Source organism: Globicephala melas, chromosome 9, assembly GCF_963455315.2.
Source record: "Globicephala melas chromosome 9, mGloMel1.2, whole genome shotgun sequence".
Taxonomy (NCBI): Eukaryota; Metazoa; Chordata; class Mammalia; order Artiodactyla; family Delphinidae; genus Globicephala; species Globicephala melas.
The window spans coordinates 2,082,815-2,100,126 of record NC_083322.1 but is presented as its reverse complement, the minus strand read 5'-3'; the positions used below and the strand labels follow the sequence as shown (position 1 = coordinate 2,100,126).

The 17,312-nt window shown below is 52.8% G+C and overlaps 1 protein-coding gene across 4 annotated transcripts in view; it reads right to left on the bottom strand.

Annotated features, from left to right (window-relative positions):
- The window catches only part of LOC132597841 (uncharacterized), a 76,121-nt gene that overhangs the window by 11,729 nt on the left and 47,080 nt on the right, over positions 1–17,312 (bottom strand). For all 4 annotated transcript variants that reach the window (XR_009565228.1, XM_060305059.1, XM_060305058.1 and 1 more), the window contains exon 2: positions 49–138. Coding sequence is in view for 3 of the 4 variants with exons in the window: in XM_060305059.1 (XP_060161042.1) it covers positions 49–138 (90 nt within the window). In the remaining variant the exon portion in view is untranslated. The remainder of the gene's footprint in view (positions 1–48; positions 139–17,312) is intronic.

Sequence of the window (17,312 nt, the reverse complement as noted above, 5' to 3'; positions counted from 1 at the left end):
TGGGACAACCACCTACAATATGCCGTGTACTGACATCCGTTCACTTACCTATATTCTAGATCAACGCTGCCCAGGAGGAAGAGAAGAGGCGCTATCAACACGACCACACATGGCTTGTGTACTTCCCAGGAGCCACACCTGTGAAAGTAAAAAGGGAACAGGGGCAATTAATTTTAATACGATATATTTTTAACCTAACCATCCAAAATATTGCGTTTCAGCATATAATCAACATTTAAAAATCCTCAATGATATGCTTTACATTCTTTTACTAAGTCTTCAGAGGCCCCTAAGCATGTCTTGGCGTGGACCTGCCACATTCTGAGTGTCCAGCAGCCCTGAGAGGCTGGAGGTAACACACCAGCTAGGGGGACACTGGGCTGCAGAGTCCTTGGGCCGACTCATGGAATAATTTCACGTAATAGGACGTGGAAGCAGGTCCTTTTTAATGTGATGGATTACTCATTACTTTGTTATACATGTTCATGACGATGGCAATCTATGCTGCGTTTGTACTCTTTCAGATATCATACTTTCTGGCGCTGATTTTTCAGGCATGCTATTAAAACATCAAGTACCCATCAAATCCACGTGTTGATCTTGTCTGCTTTGGAGAGTCCTGCATTTGGGTTGCAAGCAGCTTGGAATACTTCCTTCATCACCGGCCTGTCCCCACGCCCACTGCAAGAGTTTCTTGAGCTCTTATGATACCAGACTGCTCGACCGCAAATGTTACCCTGGAGCTAAACGTGGCCGAGGCACCGTGGGGAGTGTTCCTGTGTCCACGAGACGCATTCTTCTCCCCAGGGACCCACAAGGACACAGCGGGTACCCACCAGCTTCACGGAAGTGTGTGACCTCTTAAGCAACAAAGATTGGAACTGTTCTACTTGAAACTTTGGACTATATTTACAGATTTAAGAAGCAAAGCGGAGATGCCTGTGAGTAGAACATAAAAACCCATCTTGCAAAAGAAGCTGCAGATTAACCTTAGCATGTTTCAGCTCCATGTTAGTTTATTTCAAGTCTTAAAGAAAGACACAACAAACTGGATTCTCAAGTCTCCCGAGGGGATTTCAAAGGCAGAAATCCTGAATCGTCCCATAGAGTAGATGTCTGGTTGATTTGTAAATTGTTGCTTATAGAGGTATTAAAACCCATGTATAAACTAGTGTCAAAAAACAGTATCACCTCAAGGAGGACTCTGACATTAGGGCATTAACTAATCCACAGTGATGAAACGTTCTCGTGTTTCCTATTGATAAGAACGTTTGCACCTCTTAGTCATCAATGTGGTCAACGCACTCCTTCAACGAACATCGTTTAGACTTAAGCTCTTTTAAAAAAATTTTTTAAAATTTATATTGGAGAACAGTTGATTTACAATGTTGTGTTAGTTTCAGGTGTACAGCAAAGTGATTTAGTTATACATATAATGTATTTATTCTTTTTCAGATTCTTTCCCCATATCGGTTATTACAGAGTATAGACTTCAGCTCTTTGATAATGTTTTTTTTAAAAGCACAGGTCCTTCTTAAACGACGCCGGATTTTGCTGTGTTTGATTGCCGTGTCTGAAGGCTTGAGGCATTTTCTAATGAAAGAGTTTTATGATTTCAAAAATCCCCCAAATTATAAATAGAGCCTTCCGCCTCTGCTCGGCCTTAGAAGGTGAAAACGCTGCCTGCCTCGTCAGCCGCCCGGAGCGGCTCCCCGTCAGGCCTGGCAGACGGCAGCTCGAGGGGGAAGAAAGACGGAACTATTTGAAGACGATGTGACAGAAGAGATGGTCAGTGGGGCCCTGGAAGAGAGAAACACAGAGAAACGCAGCCACGGCACACAGATGCACATCTCCTCAGTTCAGAGCATCCCTCCACATCGCTGGCTCCCTTGGGGCAGGCTCTCCAGGCCACCGCCCTATGACCCCCTGCTTCTCCAGGATGGAGGTGCCTGGGGACCTAGAGAGGGCCGCGCCTCCCCTCCAACGTTGGTATTACACCGGCTCTCCCTTTAGTTGTTCCCAGAACGCGTTCACCCGGGCGAACAGATCAGCAGAGTTGGGAGGCTGGTGATGTGAAAGCACGTGGCCTGCATGTCAGGGTGTTTCACTCCTGATGCTCCCGGGAGGTGCAGTGGGGTGTAGTGCTCAGTGTGGTCCCCCAACCCCCCGGAGGAGCTATGGGAGGAGCGGGGAGGGGACCCCTCCACCCACGTCCCCATGCTTCCACCCACCTGGCAGAGGAGGGTAAGTCCAGACTCGGGAAGGAGAGTCCCCCTTGGAAAGGGACGGCCACGTGGGAGGCAGAGCAGAGGATGCTTCGCCTGGGTCCAGCCTGGTTTCCAGGAGACACTCTTCAGGAAGGGCCCGTGCTGGCCTGGGCTAGGGGTGGCCCAAAGTCCGGGGGCCCGGGAAGCGGACAGAGCTTATCCAAAGTTGGGTTAACGAGCATGTTGCCCCAGTGGATCTGTGGGACAAGCAGCCCAGCTAATCGTTCATCAGGCAGAGAACGGGAGCTTGGAGGGCGGCGTCTGTCTGGGCTTGTCCAGGTTAGCAGCGGGCTCCTGACTCCCATCCCCGTTGTGCGCGGACGGGCCTCCCCGCGGGAGCCGTCTCCCAGGACACAAGGACCACTGAGCTCGGGAGAAGTCCCACACTGTCACCCCCAAGGCGCCAGCAGGCGAGAAGCCAGAGGAAGTCAGCGCTCTGGACGGCCCCGGTGGGAGCCGGTGAACGGCTGCAGCTCCTGAGAGAAGGGAGCTCTGAGCCGCGTTTCCGAAGCACGAGAAACCTGGTTTGAAGGAAAGGAGGAAGCAGGGGGCTTCAGGCTGAGGGCCCAGGGTGAACAAAATTGTCCCTGAATAACCTGAAACTGTAACCCAAGGTGAGATGGTCTAAACAAACCTTCTCACTAGAACACATCTCCTGAGCCCAGGCGTAATTAACGGCCCCAAGGAAAATCTACATTTCACAAGAGGGTGAGAAGGAGGCTGTGGTGTCACCAAGTCTTCGGGGAGGAGCCTGGGGTTCAGCTGGACCCGGGAAGGGGGCACGATGTGGCCCAGCCAGTGGGCAGTGGCAGGGAGTGGACGGACCTGCTTGGCCTTTGGGTGATGCGCTCAGAAACGCGGGTCTCATGCCGTGGGCAGCGGGAGCCACAGCCTCTTTGCAGGAGGACCATGACGTGAGGACCCCCATGTTTATGGAATATTGATCTGACGGCGATAAACAAGGGCCGCCCAGGAAGTTTAATCTCTCCGTCCTCTATTTCTCTCCATCCGATGGGGCCGTCGTCATGGCTTGTCAGGTGGGGGGCATCATTTGTGTCACGGGTTCAACCTTCACCAGGTGAGCACTGGAGGGCCACGGGATGTGTGTCTGAGGCACCTTAAAGCTTTGCTCCTGTGGTCCAGTGAGCTCTGCGTGCCCTTCCACCTGAAACCCTCTGTCCTGGTTTCTTGTTATCTAAATGCTGCCCATCTTTTAAGAGCAGCTGAAAGATCTCCACAAAGCCTCTGCGGACACCCTGATCTCATTTCTCCCTGACTCTACAGGACCCTTCAGAACCTTAAGAAGGAGCTAAACACATGTGAAGCACAAAACATAACATCCACACAAGACCGAGTTGTCCTGTCGAGTGGAATGTCTCAGAAGGAAACTGGAGCCTCTGGAATTCCGTGGTCACCCAAGGCGGGCGGTGGGCTTGGGTGAAACACCAGGAGGGGAGGATGACGGCAAACCCCGAGGACAGTCGTGCCCGGGGAGTGTCCACCTGCTGGGCCCGGCCGCCTCGCTGTCTGCCCTGACCATGCTGGCGCCCGTGCGGGAAGGCCACCAGAGTGGGAAAGACCTGGGTCAAAGAGGAGGTGGCTGAGACCTCGAGGCTTGGAGACCTGGACTGACAGAGAACCTGGGCGTGACCAGGGCAGGGGACACGCGCTGTGTCCTTGCCGCCTCCACGCTGGCGGTTTGGGCTCCTTCTTTGCTGTAGAAAGGGTGGGCGCACAGTAACCGGGGTCCAGCGACGCCTGCTGGAACTCGGCAAGGCAGGGTCAGGCCAGCGGGGAGCACGCCAGTCTGGCCAGGGGCTCTGCCTCAAAGGCCTGGACCCAGGATGCTGACTGCAACCAAAAAGCCAGTGGGCCCCGAGGTCGGACTCAGTACAGCATCCTTCATCCCCAGAGGGGCAGACTGTGCAGAGTCTGTGGTAGCTGCCTGGCAGGCCGCAAAGGCTCCCCGTCCCTGCCATGACAGATCATGGGCAGCGTGAGTGGAGGAGGGGAAAGAGGTGGGGAGGCACCCGGGCCCCTCGAGCCCCAGCGGGGAGCGCAGGCAGTCATCTGCGGGGCGGGGGGCTTGCTTCGCGAAGTCCGTTCTGGGGTAAGTTGTTAGAACTGGGAAACATCCACCCCACGTTTGGATATTGACTGTGGCACAAGCTGCAGAAGAATTCCCCGCAAAGTGGAAACAGCAAGAGGGCTGAAATTACTTCAGAAGCGACACGGGCGAGAGGAATGCTTTCGAGAACTTGAAAAACACGGACGTGACACATTCGTGTGCCTTTCCGTCTATTATAACAAATTACATTCTGCCCTAAGTATTCATGGAAATCGGTCTATGTTATTATTATCCCTCTAGTGATGGTGAGGACGATGCCTCGGGAGGGGTGAGGAAATAACCAACTCCCCCTGGTCGTGAGCGACCCCCCCCCACCCGGCAGGGGCGCGAGGACGCTGCCTGATGAACTGCTTGTCAGGAGGGCAGTCCCAGCGCCGAGCCCTGTTCAGCTCTCCTCGGCCACGTGGCCGGTCCCATCCCGTGCCTCTGAGGGCGCTACTTAAGGTCCTCAGGTGATTTCCCAGGATTGCGGGCCCAGAAATGGATTTTCTTTGTCACGTTTCGGGGGAGGAAAGGGAATTGAATGCCAGAAGTGAAAAGCCATCTGGGCTGGCCCTACAGCGGCCAGCTCATGTCTGCCCCACATTTCTCTATTCTCGGACACCCTGATCGCACGTTTCCTGCAGACTGATCCGTCCTCCCACTGGAGGACCCCACCCCACCATCAGGCTCCTCCAGTGCCCACCGCTCCTCTCGGCTGACTCCTAGGCCGGGCTGGACCGTCTTCCCAGTCCCTAGACCCGCACAACCATCGCTCTGAACATCAGGCCCCTCGAGAGACCGTTCCAGCCCCCACTGTCCATTATGAGGGTCGGTGCTGGCGCAGCTTCCAGCAGTATCAGATGGGCTACGATGACAGGGCAAAGGCCAAGGCTTGAGAGTCGCCCTGTGAGATTTCAGCTTTTCCAGTGGGCGGAGACGATCTGCTTTACTAATAGTGCATCCGGATCTATCAGCGACTCAGGTGGTCAATAAATCCACCCGGAGCTCTCACGCTAAGCCAGGCCTCGGCTTGGACCCTTGGAACACACGTGGTTCACTCGCTGAGACTTGCACCTTCAAAGTATTTGTCATCGATCCGGGGAGAGAACTAAACACATAAAAATATAACTGGTATTTTAGGTCAAGATGATCTTGCCTAATAATCAGTGCCGTGAACAGGCCCCACTTGGAATTCTGAGGCTTAGGTGGGCTGCAGTGGCCAGGGAGAGCCACCTGAGTGATGGGGCAGGCGGCCAGCAAAGGTACTGGCGGCCAGCAGCCAGCCGGAACAGAAGGGCCCAAGCGCCCCGCAGACGACCAACACAGGCAAGCTTATGCTGCAGCGCAATTAACGCTCCAGGTGCTCCAAGGGAAAAAGCAATTCGTGAAAGAATTCAGGTTGGGGATTTCTACGGACCTCGCAAGAGGAGGAACCCCTGCTTCTCCTGGCCTCGGGACTATGGAGGCCAAGCGGAGCTTCTGCCTCCCAGGATGGAGGAAAACATGCTGCAAACCACGGCTCCCAGCAAACCAAGAGGCCCCTCCCTCGTCCGCCTGTAGCTACAGGACAGGCGGGTCGGAAGGTTCCAGGTGGATTCCAGCAACAGCTGTTTTCTGCTGGCTGTTCCCTCGCGGCCTCTCGCCCTCCATCCACTGTCGCCCCCCTGCAAGCACACAGCCACCTGGGCCTGCCCGGACCCCACCCCGCCTCTCTCCCTCGAGAGCCCCTGGCGGTCAGACTGTCTCCGCGGGCATCCCTGTGTGTGGTTCGTTTGAGAAGTGTGGCCCAGGCCGGGCCCTAACGGCTGGTAACAGTGACATGACCGCCCCCCCAGCATTGCTGGGCGGCTGCACCTCCAGGCCCCCCGCCAGGCTTCACCCAAGCGGAGATGACTGCACGTCTAGCCCGGGTCAGGCTGGGGTTGGAAGGGCTGGGCATGGGGGCCTCCAGAACCCCACAGCTCTTGCCACGTGGCCCCTACAGCCAGAAGCAGAACTGGTTTTCCAGGTGAGTTACAGACACAGAGGAAACGCTGGGTTTTCCTGGACCCGATGCCCCCGTTTCCAGTGTCTGCAGTGCGGAGCACACCCGCCAGGGTCCCGAGTGGGGCAGACCCGGTGGGGAATGAGGGGCTGTTGTGAGGACTCCTTCAGACCCTCCCAGGGTGCCCGTGGGCTGGGACAAGGCCGCCCACACCAGAGGCTGAGCACTTCGTCTCTCTCCTGTTTATATGCTTTTATGTTTAGCGTCAGTGTGTGTGTGTGTGTGTGCACGCGCGTGTGCACACGTGTCCGCTCCTGAGCGGGCCAGGCCTGCCTTTCTTGTTGGCACTGTGCCCACAACACTTCGCATGGCGTCTGCTCGTAAGAGGGGCTCAGTACGTGTCTGTGGGACAGACGGACCAATGCTGAGTGACTCTAGACGGAAGAGGGACTCCCGATCTCCTCCTTGAATCCAGACCCCACCCGTGGCCAGCGCCCAACCTTATGGCAGGTGGCTACAGCTGGGGCATCACCAACCCCCGGGCAGCGGGGCTGTCCACCAGCTCAAGCCCCGCTCCCCTGCCTCGATTGCCCCACTGCCAAAGACAAGCACCTCCATGCTGGTGTCACGGAGGAGACGGGACAGTGGCTAGCCCGGGGCTGTGGGGACACGCAGAGCCCAAAGCCGCAGGGGGTGTGGCCGAAGCACTGAGGCTGGCCCAGCCCCCCGAGAGCTGTTTCCTGAAGCCCCTCCCCCCAGAAAACCCTGACGTGGCTCCTCTGTCGGCCCCCCAAAAGTCTGTCAGGACCCCACAAACACCCAGCCAAGAGCATCATGTTTGATTTGCCAGGAGGGGGTGTGACCAGGGAGACCCCGGGGACACAGAGACAGAGAGAGGGGGTGACGGGGACGCGAAGGCCAGGGGCTGGGGTGTCCTGGGAGGGGGCCCTCTGGACGGGCGGGGAGAGCAGAGAGAACGTGGCAGGTGCCCAGGGGAATCGGGGGCCTCACTCCCAGCCTGGAGCAACAGGCCCCCCGGGTGCGTCGTCCAGACCACAAGGCCTGCTTCACCTGCCCCCTCAGAGAGGGTTGAACTCCCTCCTAGCGCTGAAGCGAGCAAGAAGCCCTCAAACCACAGGGAAACCTGGACGCTCTGGAACCCTCTCGGGAGCGCTTCTCCTGGAGGGGAACACGCTTGGCGTGGGGGGCCCACGGGCGGGGCGGGGGCAGTGGAGCTGGGCTTGCGTCGCCTCTGCGCTCCAGTCCAGGTCAGAGCGTGTGCAGGCGTGTGCCGGCGTGTGCAGGCGTGTGCCGGCGTGTGCCGGCGTGCGCTGAGGGCTCCAAGCTTCCCCTCACTCCCTCCTCTCCGCCGTGTCCCCGGGGGTCCACGCCCACCCTCGCCGCGTGGGGCGCTCCTGTAAAGGGCGCTGGAAACGGAGCTGAATGTGGCCACACCCCGGTGGGCGAGCCCTACGCCCCGGCTGCACCGGCCTGGGCAGGAGGCCTTTTCTTCTTTTCTTCCCAGTTTAATGGAGACATAACTGGCGTAAGCCCCTGCACAGACTTCAGATGCGCAGCGTGACGGTGTGACTTGCGTATACTGTGACAGGACGAGCACGATAAGCTCAGTGAACTACCGTCATCTCGCATAGACACAAGAAAAAGAAAAGACAACACGTGTCTCCTGTGATCGGAACCTCCTAGCAGCTTTCCTGGGTACCACAGCGTGCCTAGCGCTGGTCACCAGGGGCCACCACAGCCAGCTGTGGCCTCAGCCCTCGTGTACTTGCAGGTGCTGAGGCTTGGAGCTGAGAGTCTGGGGTGTCCCCAGAGGCACGGCAGGAGCGCTTAGATGTCGGGGTGCAGGTACCCCTCAGCCCCTAGGGAAGAGAGCTTCCTTTCTGTGAATCTCTGCCCCCCGGACCCGGCTGCCCTCCCTCCCCTCCGGTCACACAGGCCTCCCTCTCGTGGGAGCCTGCGTCGCGCCCCGATGACCACGCCCCTCCCCTCCCTCCTCCGGGAAGTGGGCACCAGCCCTGCCCATCTCAGGCCCCGAGTGGAGTGAGCACGTTCTAGAGAGGACAGCCTCTCTCGGGTGTCTGGGGGCACGAGGCCCAAGACGCGCAGTGCCCTGGTCTCTGTCCTGGGCACACAGTGGGCGCTCAGCAAGAATCAGTGTCAACGTGGACGCGGCCGGCGTCGGAGCCGACGGCACGGCAGGAGGGGGCGGATATCAACGGAGCCGTGAAAGGAGAGAGGCCCGGGGTAGACACACGAGGCGGACGGACCGCCTGACCTCCAGGCCGGAGATGCAGCGACAGGCGGGGCCACAGCTTCCGTCTGAAGTTGGAGGACCTCCAAGGTACCTGGGCTGAGTGGGCTCTGGGGACACCTGCTCCCTGGCGCCTGGCCGGTGCCGTCTGCACACAACGGCACGAGGTGGGGGAAGCACCAGTGGGCTTCTCCGCAGGAGGCCCCTCCCCACGGGGCTCAGGCGGGTAATAGCCAGCTAAGCTCACACTCCCGAATCACGGGTCCGAGGAAACTGTAAGACCTGTTGGGAGTAGCTCTAATCATCCTTTTTGACAGAAGCGCAGGGTATGGAAGTGACAGTGAGACTGCAGGTCATCCCCATGTTTGTGTCACCTCCGCGGGCTCGGCTCACTTCCGACCTGCCGGGGGGATGACCAAGGGGGCTGGACCCCGACACCCGAGGCTCAGGGAACCCTACAAGCTCCAAGCTCTGCTGCCTGGACTCCCCACCCTGCCCCCCGCGGCTGCTCTTCCCCCAAATGTAGTTATGGGGCCAGGCCCTGGATGAAATGGTGACTTTATTTAGCAATTTTTAAAACTTTTTCTAATTTTTTAATTAAGAAAAATAGAAAGATTGGTTTATTAAATCCTTCAAAAAAAGTTTTAGCTTGTTCATGACAAAAGAAGTTAGGGGCTTCCCTGGTGGCGCAGTGGTTGAGGGTCCGCCTGCCGATGCAGGAGACACGGGTTCGTGCCCAGGTCCGGGAAGATCCCACATGCCGTGGAGCGGCGACGCCCGTGAGCCATGGCCGCTGAGCCTGCGCGTCCGGAGCCTGTGCTCCGCAACGGGAGAGGCCACAGCAGTGAGACGCCCGTGTACCACAAAAAAAAAAAAAAAAGAAGAAGAAGTTAAATAAAGGTTAGGTTTTGCCACCGGCGCTGGGTTTCATTGCTATTGGTTGGTGGATGGGGGTGGGGAGACGATGCGTGGTGTGGGTCTCCGAGATCATGACTGACGGCCTGTGGCCCCCGAAAGTTCAACCTCAACCATACAGACTGAAACACACGTTGCACGTTACAGCAAATGAATGGACATCCCACGGAATTTTCATAAGTTAGTTTTGCCAGACTGCCACCTTCCCAAGAAAACCCAATAACTGACCAATTTTTGCTCTAAGTGCAGGGATTGTCAGATGTTTTCTTTCTTTTTTTTTTTTTTGCGGTACGTAGGCCTCTCACTGCTGCGGCCTCTCCCGTTGCGGAGTACAGGCTCCGGATGCGCAGGCTCAGCGGCCATGGCTCACGGGTCCAGCCGCTCCGCGGCATGTGGGATCCTCCCGGACCGGGGCACAAACCCGCGTCCCCTGCAACGGCAGGCGGACTCTCAACCACTGCACCACCAGGGAAGCCCTCTTTTTTTTTTTTTGAATTTACTCTATTGAAATATAGTTGGTTTACAATGTTGTGTTCGTTTCTGCTGTACAGCAAAATGACTCAGTTATACATACATGTATATATATTCTTTTTTATATTCTCTTCCATGATGGTTTGTCACAGGATATTGAATATAGCTTCCTGTGCTATACAGTAGGACCTTGCTGTTTATCCATTCTATATATAATAGTCTGCATCTGCTAATCCCGAACTCCCAATCCATCCCTCCCCTATTTGCCCCTCCAAGGCCCCGGCCCTGCCTTGGCAACCACAAGTCTGTTCTCCATGTCAGACGTTTGCTATAAAGGGCCAGTGGGAAATATTTTAGGCTCTGTGTTCCACACAGTCTTGGTCAGAGCTACTCAATTCTGCCATGACAGCAGCAAAATAATATCTAAGTGAGTGTGACTGCATTCCAATAAAACTTTATTTGCAAAGACGGGTCAGGGGCCGGATGTGGCCCTCAGCTCCAGTTTGCCGATTCTGTGTTTCTTCCTGAGTCAGGTCACCATGGGGTGACCTTGGAGATCACTCAGCCCCGCCCCTCCCTTTCACAGACAGACAGCCATGTTCCCAAGGACATGATTAGTTGGGTCTGAGGTACACGTCCAGGGCTCTGCTCAGCCATCTCCCCTCCACTCCTCTTGCCATGGGTTAAATCCATTCATTGGGAGAGCTGGTCATGTCATCAGTCAGGGAGGCTGTGTCCTGAGGACCTGGGACGCGGGACGTGTCCAAGGCCCTGGGATGGGCTGGACACACACTCCGTCTGGAAGCTCGCTGCTACACGCAGCTCCTGATGGGCTCAGCTCGCGCTGTGGGCTGAGTCGTGTCCCCCAGATTCATATGTTGGGGTCCTTCAAACTGTGACTGTATTCAGAGATGGGTCTTTAAGGAGGTGATGAAGCTAAATGAGGGCATGGGTGCGCCCTGATCCAGTGTGACTGGTGTCCTTGTAAGAAGAGACCAGGACACAGACAAGCACAGAGGGACGACCACGTGAGGACACAGGGAGAAGACGGCGTCTACACACTGAGGGGAGAGGCCTCGGGAGGACCCAGCCCTGCCCTCACCTGGATCTCTGGGACTGTGAAGGGACAAACTCCTATTTAAACCGCCCATCAGCGGTCCCTGGCTACGGTAGCCCCCGGCAGCGAGGTGACGGGGCCAAGGTCTCCACGTCACCGGCACGGGCTCTTTCTCAGGCCGCTGCCTCCTCTTCCCTGCACTCTGCCAGCCGCTTTGGGAAGGCCGACCCAGGAACCGCCCGCCGCATCCCGCCCCGCCAGCTTCTGGGCTTCTGCAGAGCCCAGCGGGGTGAGGGTGCGGCGCTGTGTTTAGGGGTCTGGGCGGGTCTCCAGGAAACAGGCTGAGGCTGATCTCCCGGGGCAGCGGGAGGTGGGACTGAGCCGTCTGTCTTCACACCGTGGAGTCAGAGGAGTGTGCCAAGCCCAGCACGTCTGCGCGCTTCTGACGGTTAAACCCTCCCAAGAGGAGAGTCCTCAGACGGGAGGACCCCGTGAGGGCCCGACGGCAACAATTCTCCTTTATTGAACACGAGCAGGAACTATTTCAGTCCTGGAGGAGCGCTCCTAAATTAAAGTAAGTGGTCAGAACGTCCTTGAAGACTTTAATCTTCCTAATTTTGTCCTGCATCTTCTAAGATTACTTTCACTCTGAGATGAACCGGCAATGACACCCCAGTTGGCAGCAATCTCTCTTCCTCTCCAGCCCCCGAGACACTCCCCCGGACGACCCCCCCGGATGGGCAACGTCCCTTTAAGACGCCAACCCGAAATTTTGCTCTCGTGGTTTTCAAAATAAAAACATGTGATCGGTCCTTTTCTTTAAAAAAAAAAAAAAAATGGTTTTTATCACAAGCCTAAGAAATATTAGGCAGACTCAATCGGGCCTGCCCCTGCCCAGAATGGGAAAAGAAAGGCTAAAACGAGTGATTTTCCTCTGCAGAAAGAACGTTGCCAGAGGGAGGGAAAGCAAGCGGGTTGGCAGGTGCAAAAAGCTTGGAGGTGTGGGGCTGGCGAGGCGCGTCCCTCTGTGATGCGGTGCAGACCTGAAAATGAATAAAAATATTTCCCAAACACGCCAAGATGTTCTGCGTGCGTGTGTCAGAAAGACAATGGGCGCAGACGTGACGGAGCCTCTCGGCCGTGGCCCTGTGCCAGCCTCGCACCAGCTGTGTGGTACACAAGAATCGCAGCAGCTGTATTTAAACGAGAAATTAAATCTCCTTCTATTTAATGTGCACCGTCTTTTTAGTTATCAAAAAGGAAACATTAGCAATTAGGGGATGTGTATTTCACGGCCGGCGTGGCTCTGCCAGTTTTGTTCGGGATGTCTATGATCTCTAATTCGGGGACAGGATGAGGGCCGCGGGCGGCGGCCAGGTTTCTTGAAAGGGAGCGAGCTTTGACTACCTTGCCCTTTGTGAGCAGACGGGGGGTTTCAGACACGCCCTGCTCCCCACTCGGAAGTGGCAGTCCTTTATCCTTTATTGCAGTCGGGTTTGATTTGGAATGCGAGGTCACGGGAGGGGAGGGGAGGAAAGAGGAGAGAAGCACAGAGAGAGAGAGAAGAGGGAAGGAGAGAAAGGATGCATCCGTGTGCAGACACACGAAGCCCAGGGAGACGGCTGTTTGCATCACTCGGGGAAAATGGAGCATGAGTTCCAATAGGCTTGAAGGCCTCTGCCGGCAGTTTAACTGGACCATTAGGTCCCTCCCTGTTCAGAGCGAGCTCCTGGGGGCGGGAGGGGTGAAGAAACGGTCCTTCTCCCCGGTCCTCGGCCGTGCTCAGAGCCTTCCCTGCTCCTGTCAGCTGAGTCCAGGGTTTGACACAGAGGTGACAGGGCTGTCACGCTCAGGAATGTGACGTCCAGGGCGAGGGCCAAGTCCAAACCGCCTTCCCAGGTAACCTATCAGTGTTTCAAGGAGTCCCATAAAGGAGACTTTGCCCTGGGGCAAAGGCATGGATATTTCTAGAAGTTCTTTCTACAAGGATAAGACCACCTGGGAAGGAGCATGTTAAACCCCCTTGGGAGTGAGTTTATCAGAAACCAGCAGTACTATTTCCTGCCAAGACTCCGCGGAAACAGGATATAGAGTAGGGCATTTGTGACATTGAACGAAAGGTCAGGTAAAGGTTCTGGGGCCTGGGGGCCATGCCACAGTGGGGAACCAGAGGGGCCTGGGCTCCACAAAGCCAGGACGATGGATACGCCAAAATAGACGAGTGAAGGATGCAAGGCGAACAGCGATTCCTGCACAGAGTCTTGATTGAGACAACCTCCAGCCACATCCGTTGGCTCCTTGCTCTGGAAGGAAGCATGACCTCCCACACTGGCCTGTCACTGGAGTTTTATAAAATGCCAGGGTTGGGCCCCACAGTATTTGCAAGATAGGATGACATATTTCCAAAACAACCAGGCTATCGACTCAAAAGGTGCCGTCATAGGGTCCGTTGGTCTTCTTGTGAGTCCAACCTCTGCGCAGCATCTGTGGTTTTCTGAGTTTACTGGTGTCCATGTCCCTCTGGTGGTTTTGATGCTGTGAAGACATGGCAACAAATAACATACCCAGCTCAGCTGCTCTGTTTGCTGTCTCGTGGCCACCTTCAGCGGTGACACACATAGCACCTACTTTTGGGGTGTAGATCCTGTAAGTCATTCAATCCACAGGATAATCTAATCAATGACAAACCAGCGTCCTGGACCCAAAGCCCTGCTAGATTTCCACCCCCACCACCAAACAGCCATGAGCATCAGTGCTCAGGAGAGCTGACGCGGTCCAGAAGTAGAGGATACACAGCATCACGTTGTAGATTAAAGCTGCATCTTGCTTTGAGAGCCAGCAGTTGAGAAGGCAGAGCCCACATACAGAGAAAACTCGCTTTTATAAAGGCGGACACAGATCTGCCTTACATGCGCCCCGGTGCCAACGCTCCCTGTCAGCTTCTGCCCACCTGACCTCTAAAGGGAAAGTGTGGGCAGCCTCGCATAGACACGCGCCCACAGGGCCAGCTTTCCCTTCCCTCTTTCCCAGTAACCCACGTCCAGTTATCTGTGTCGCTGCGTCCTCTGCCTCAGCAGGGGCGAGCCCTGAGCATCGGAGAATCGCTAGGTTCCCCTCCATGGGTCCAGTTTTAAGAGAAAATCACTCATCACATTTCCGCGCGAACTTTCTTGAGGTGAAGAACGCCACACGTTTTTCTGTCTCCCCATCCGCTTACAACTCCAAATATTCAGCTGAAGAAGCGTGATTACTGCGTCTACATTATGCTTGGCCTTTAAACTGTTGGGTGGTAAGCTGAGACCCAGAGGACTGAAACTACATGGAAGTCTAACGCAGAAATAGCCATCGTTAGAATATGTACAGACCATGGAACATTTTAATAAAACCATCACTGTGGAGCTGACCTTCCAATTCAAAACCACCTTAAAAAATGCGGATACTGGACACACATAAAAGAGGAATAACGAAAGATGACTTGCCTTTTCCCCCTTTTCACCTGTCCTGTACACATCACCACCGACAAAGATGTCCCAAATGTCTAAAACCCACAATAGAGATGGATGAAGTTACTGGTTACAAAGAAATGGTTTTCCCCGGGGGGCCAGAAAGGTGTTTTAAAAAAAAACTTCCACTGGAGCCAAGTTCTGCTTGGTTTTAATGGTGTTTGAGGACAGCTTACAGTCATTTCTGTATCCAGTCCTTGGGCTTCTGAAGCAGGATGTAAGGTAGCTTTTTTTTTTTTTTTTGCAGTACGCAGGCCTCTCACCGTTGTGGCCTCTCCCGTTGCGGAGCACAGGCTCCGGACATGCAGGCCCAGTGGCCATGGCTCACGGGCCCAGCCGCTCCGCGGCATGTGGGATCTTCCCGGACCGGGGCACGAACCCGTGTCCCCTGCATCGGCAGGCGGACTCTCAACCACTGCGTCACCAGGGAAGCCCAAGGTAGCTTTTTTATTCCCCTTTAAATAAGGGGACTGAGGCACTAGGATTCCAGGCCGTGCAATGAGGACAGATGACATCAGTACCAGAAACGAGCCTACCGCTTCCGATCAGGTCCTCTGCCCCCCACAGCCCACTGCACACAAAAAACACGTGGCAGTTTAAGAAACGGTTTATGAAGTTGATTATCATGGGGTTTTTTTCCTATGACGCCTCCCATTGCAAAAATCAGGCATCATTTAACACAGAGGACATTAAAGTGTCTTTGTGCCAATGGTTACAATTTCATCTTAACTGACCCTGGGTCATATTTTGACTACAGAACTCAGAAGCAATAACAGATTACCACATAGGGGTTGAATTAAAAGTTGACAAATGTGTGATATTAATGTTATTTAAGCTATTTCGGGACACAGAAAACTTATTTTATGAAGGAGCATAACTTTTCATACAAAACCCAATAAAAATATAAAACGTATAGACTAATGTCACTTAAAAACATAAGGGCAAAAATTATAAATAAAATATTAGCATTGTATTAGGAGAAAAACACACCACGACCAGGCAGAACACAAGAATAGATTGATATAAAGAATTCTGGCTATCAAAATAGGCCTTTACCTCAACAAATTATCCTATTGACAGAGGCTTAAAAGGTATTTGAAAACTATAGCAGTAATTCCTAATAAAAACTTTCCACAAAAGAGAAAGGAGGGAAAAGTATAAATGTAGATTATTTGATAAAACCGAACAGCAAATATTTCCCTAAATGGTAAAATGTTAAAATCATTTAAATTAAAATCAGGAACTAGAAAGGGATGTCTATAAGAGAATTACACTTCAACATTTTTAGTGAATTCAGTAAGTCAAGAAAGTAAACTACCTTGTATAAACACAGAGAAAAAATAGAAATGAAACCATATCTGGTTGCTGAGGATTGACTGTCTACTGGGGACCCAAAGAGCCTCTATTAAAACAAAAAACTATTAAAGTTTATTTGAAATTTTAGTATCTTGGCATACATATGTAAATATACAAAAATTAATAGTTTTTCTTCACTCTAACAATAAGAACCTAAAAATGAAAATGAGAATAAAAGAAAAAAAAACTATATTCACAATAGTGACAAACACTATAAAATACTTAGGAATAAATGTAATAAGAAAGGCACAATACCCATAAGATAAAGTCTATAAAACCTTACAGAAGGACATAAAACCAAATCTGGACCAATAAAATAGTAATCACGTTCTTAGATGGGAAAATATTACCATAAAAATGGTAATTCTCCCCAAATGAATGTAATGCAAATTTAAAGTAATTCCAAGCACAATGCAAAGGTTTTAGTCGGCTAAAATGATATTAACATCTATATGAAAGAATAAGGACCCAGAAAAAGTCAAGAAAATTATTGAAAGTAAGAATAGGGAGAGACACCTTTGCATCACTGCATATCAGAACATAACACAGATCCACTGAAATGAAATCACTATGGTATTGGTATATAAGTAAATAAAGAGAACAGTGGCACTGAATAGTGAATCTTGAAAATTATCACAGTATATGTAAGAATTTAATATGGGACAAAGTTGATAGCTCGTACCAATGGAAAAATAACGGACTGTTTGCTAAATGATGCTGACACAACTGGTGATCCATACGGAAGAACTAGAGACAACATTATCCAATATAAAAAATAGGTTCTAGAAGAATGAAGGGATTAAATGTAAAAGATAAAACTCTAGTAAGAAAATTTAGGCCACGACAAATAAAATCTAGGGTTGAGATACTGGAAAGGTATTGGGAAGAGTAGAAACTCAAAACCTAAAAAAGAAAACATAGCCATAATAAGTTACATATACAATAATAAAAGCTCAAAGTTTATCATAGGGCTTCCCTGGTGGTGCAGTGGTCGAGAGTCCACCTGCCGATGCAGGGGACACGGGTTCATGCCCCGGTCCGGGAAGATCCCACGTGCCGCACAGCGGCTGGGCCCGTGAGCCATGGCCGCTGAGCCTGCGCGTCCGGAGCCTGTGCTCCACAACGGGAGAGGCCACAACAGTGAGAGGCCCGCGAATGGCAAAAAAAAAAAAAAAAAAAAAAAAAAAAAATTATCATAAACAGAGTCTATATACAAATAATAGATTTGAAAAAATATATTCGTACCTCAGATGATAATGAGTTAATATCCATAGTATAAAATGACCTCTGATGAAGACAGTAAATAAAAATAGATTTAAAAAGTTAAATAAAAAAATAAAGACTAACCAATAGAAAAATGTTAAAAGATATGAATAG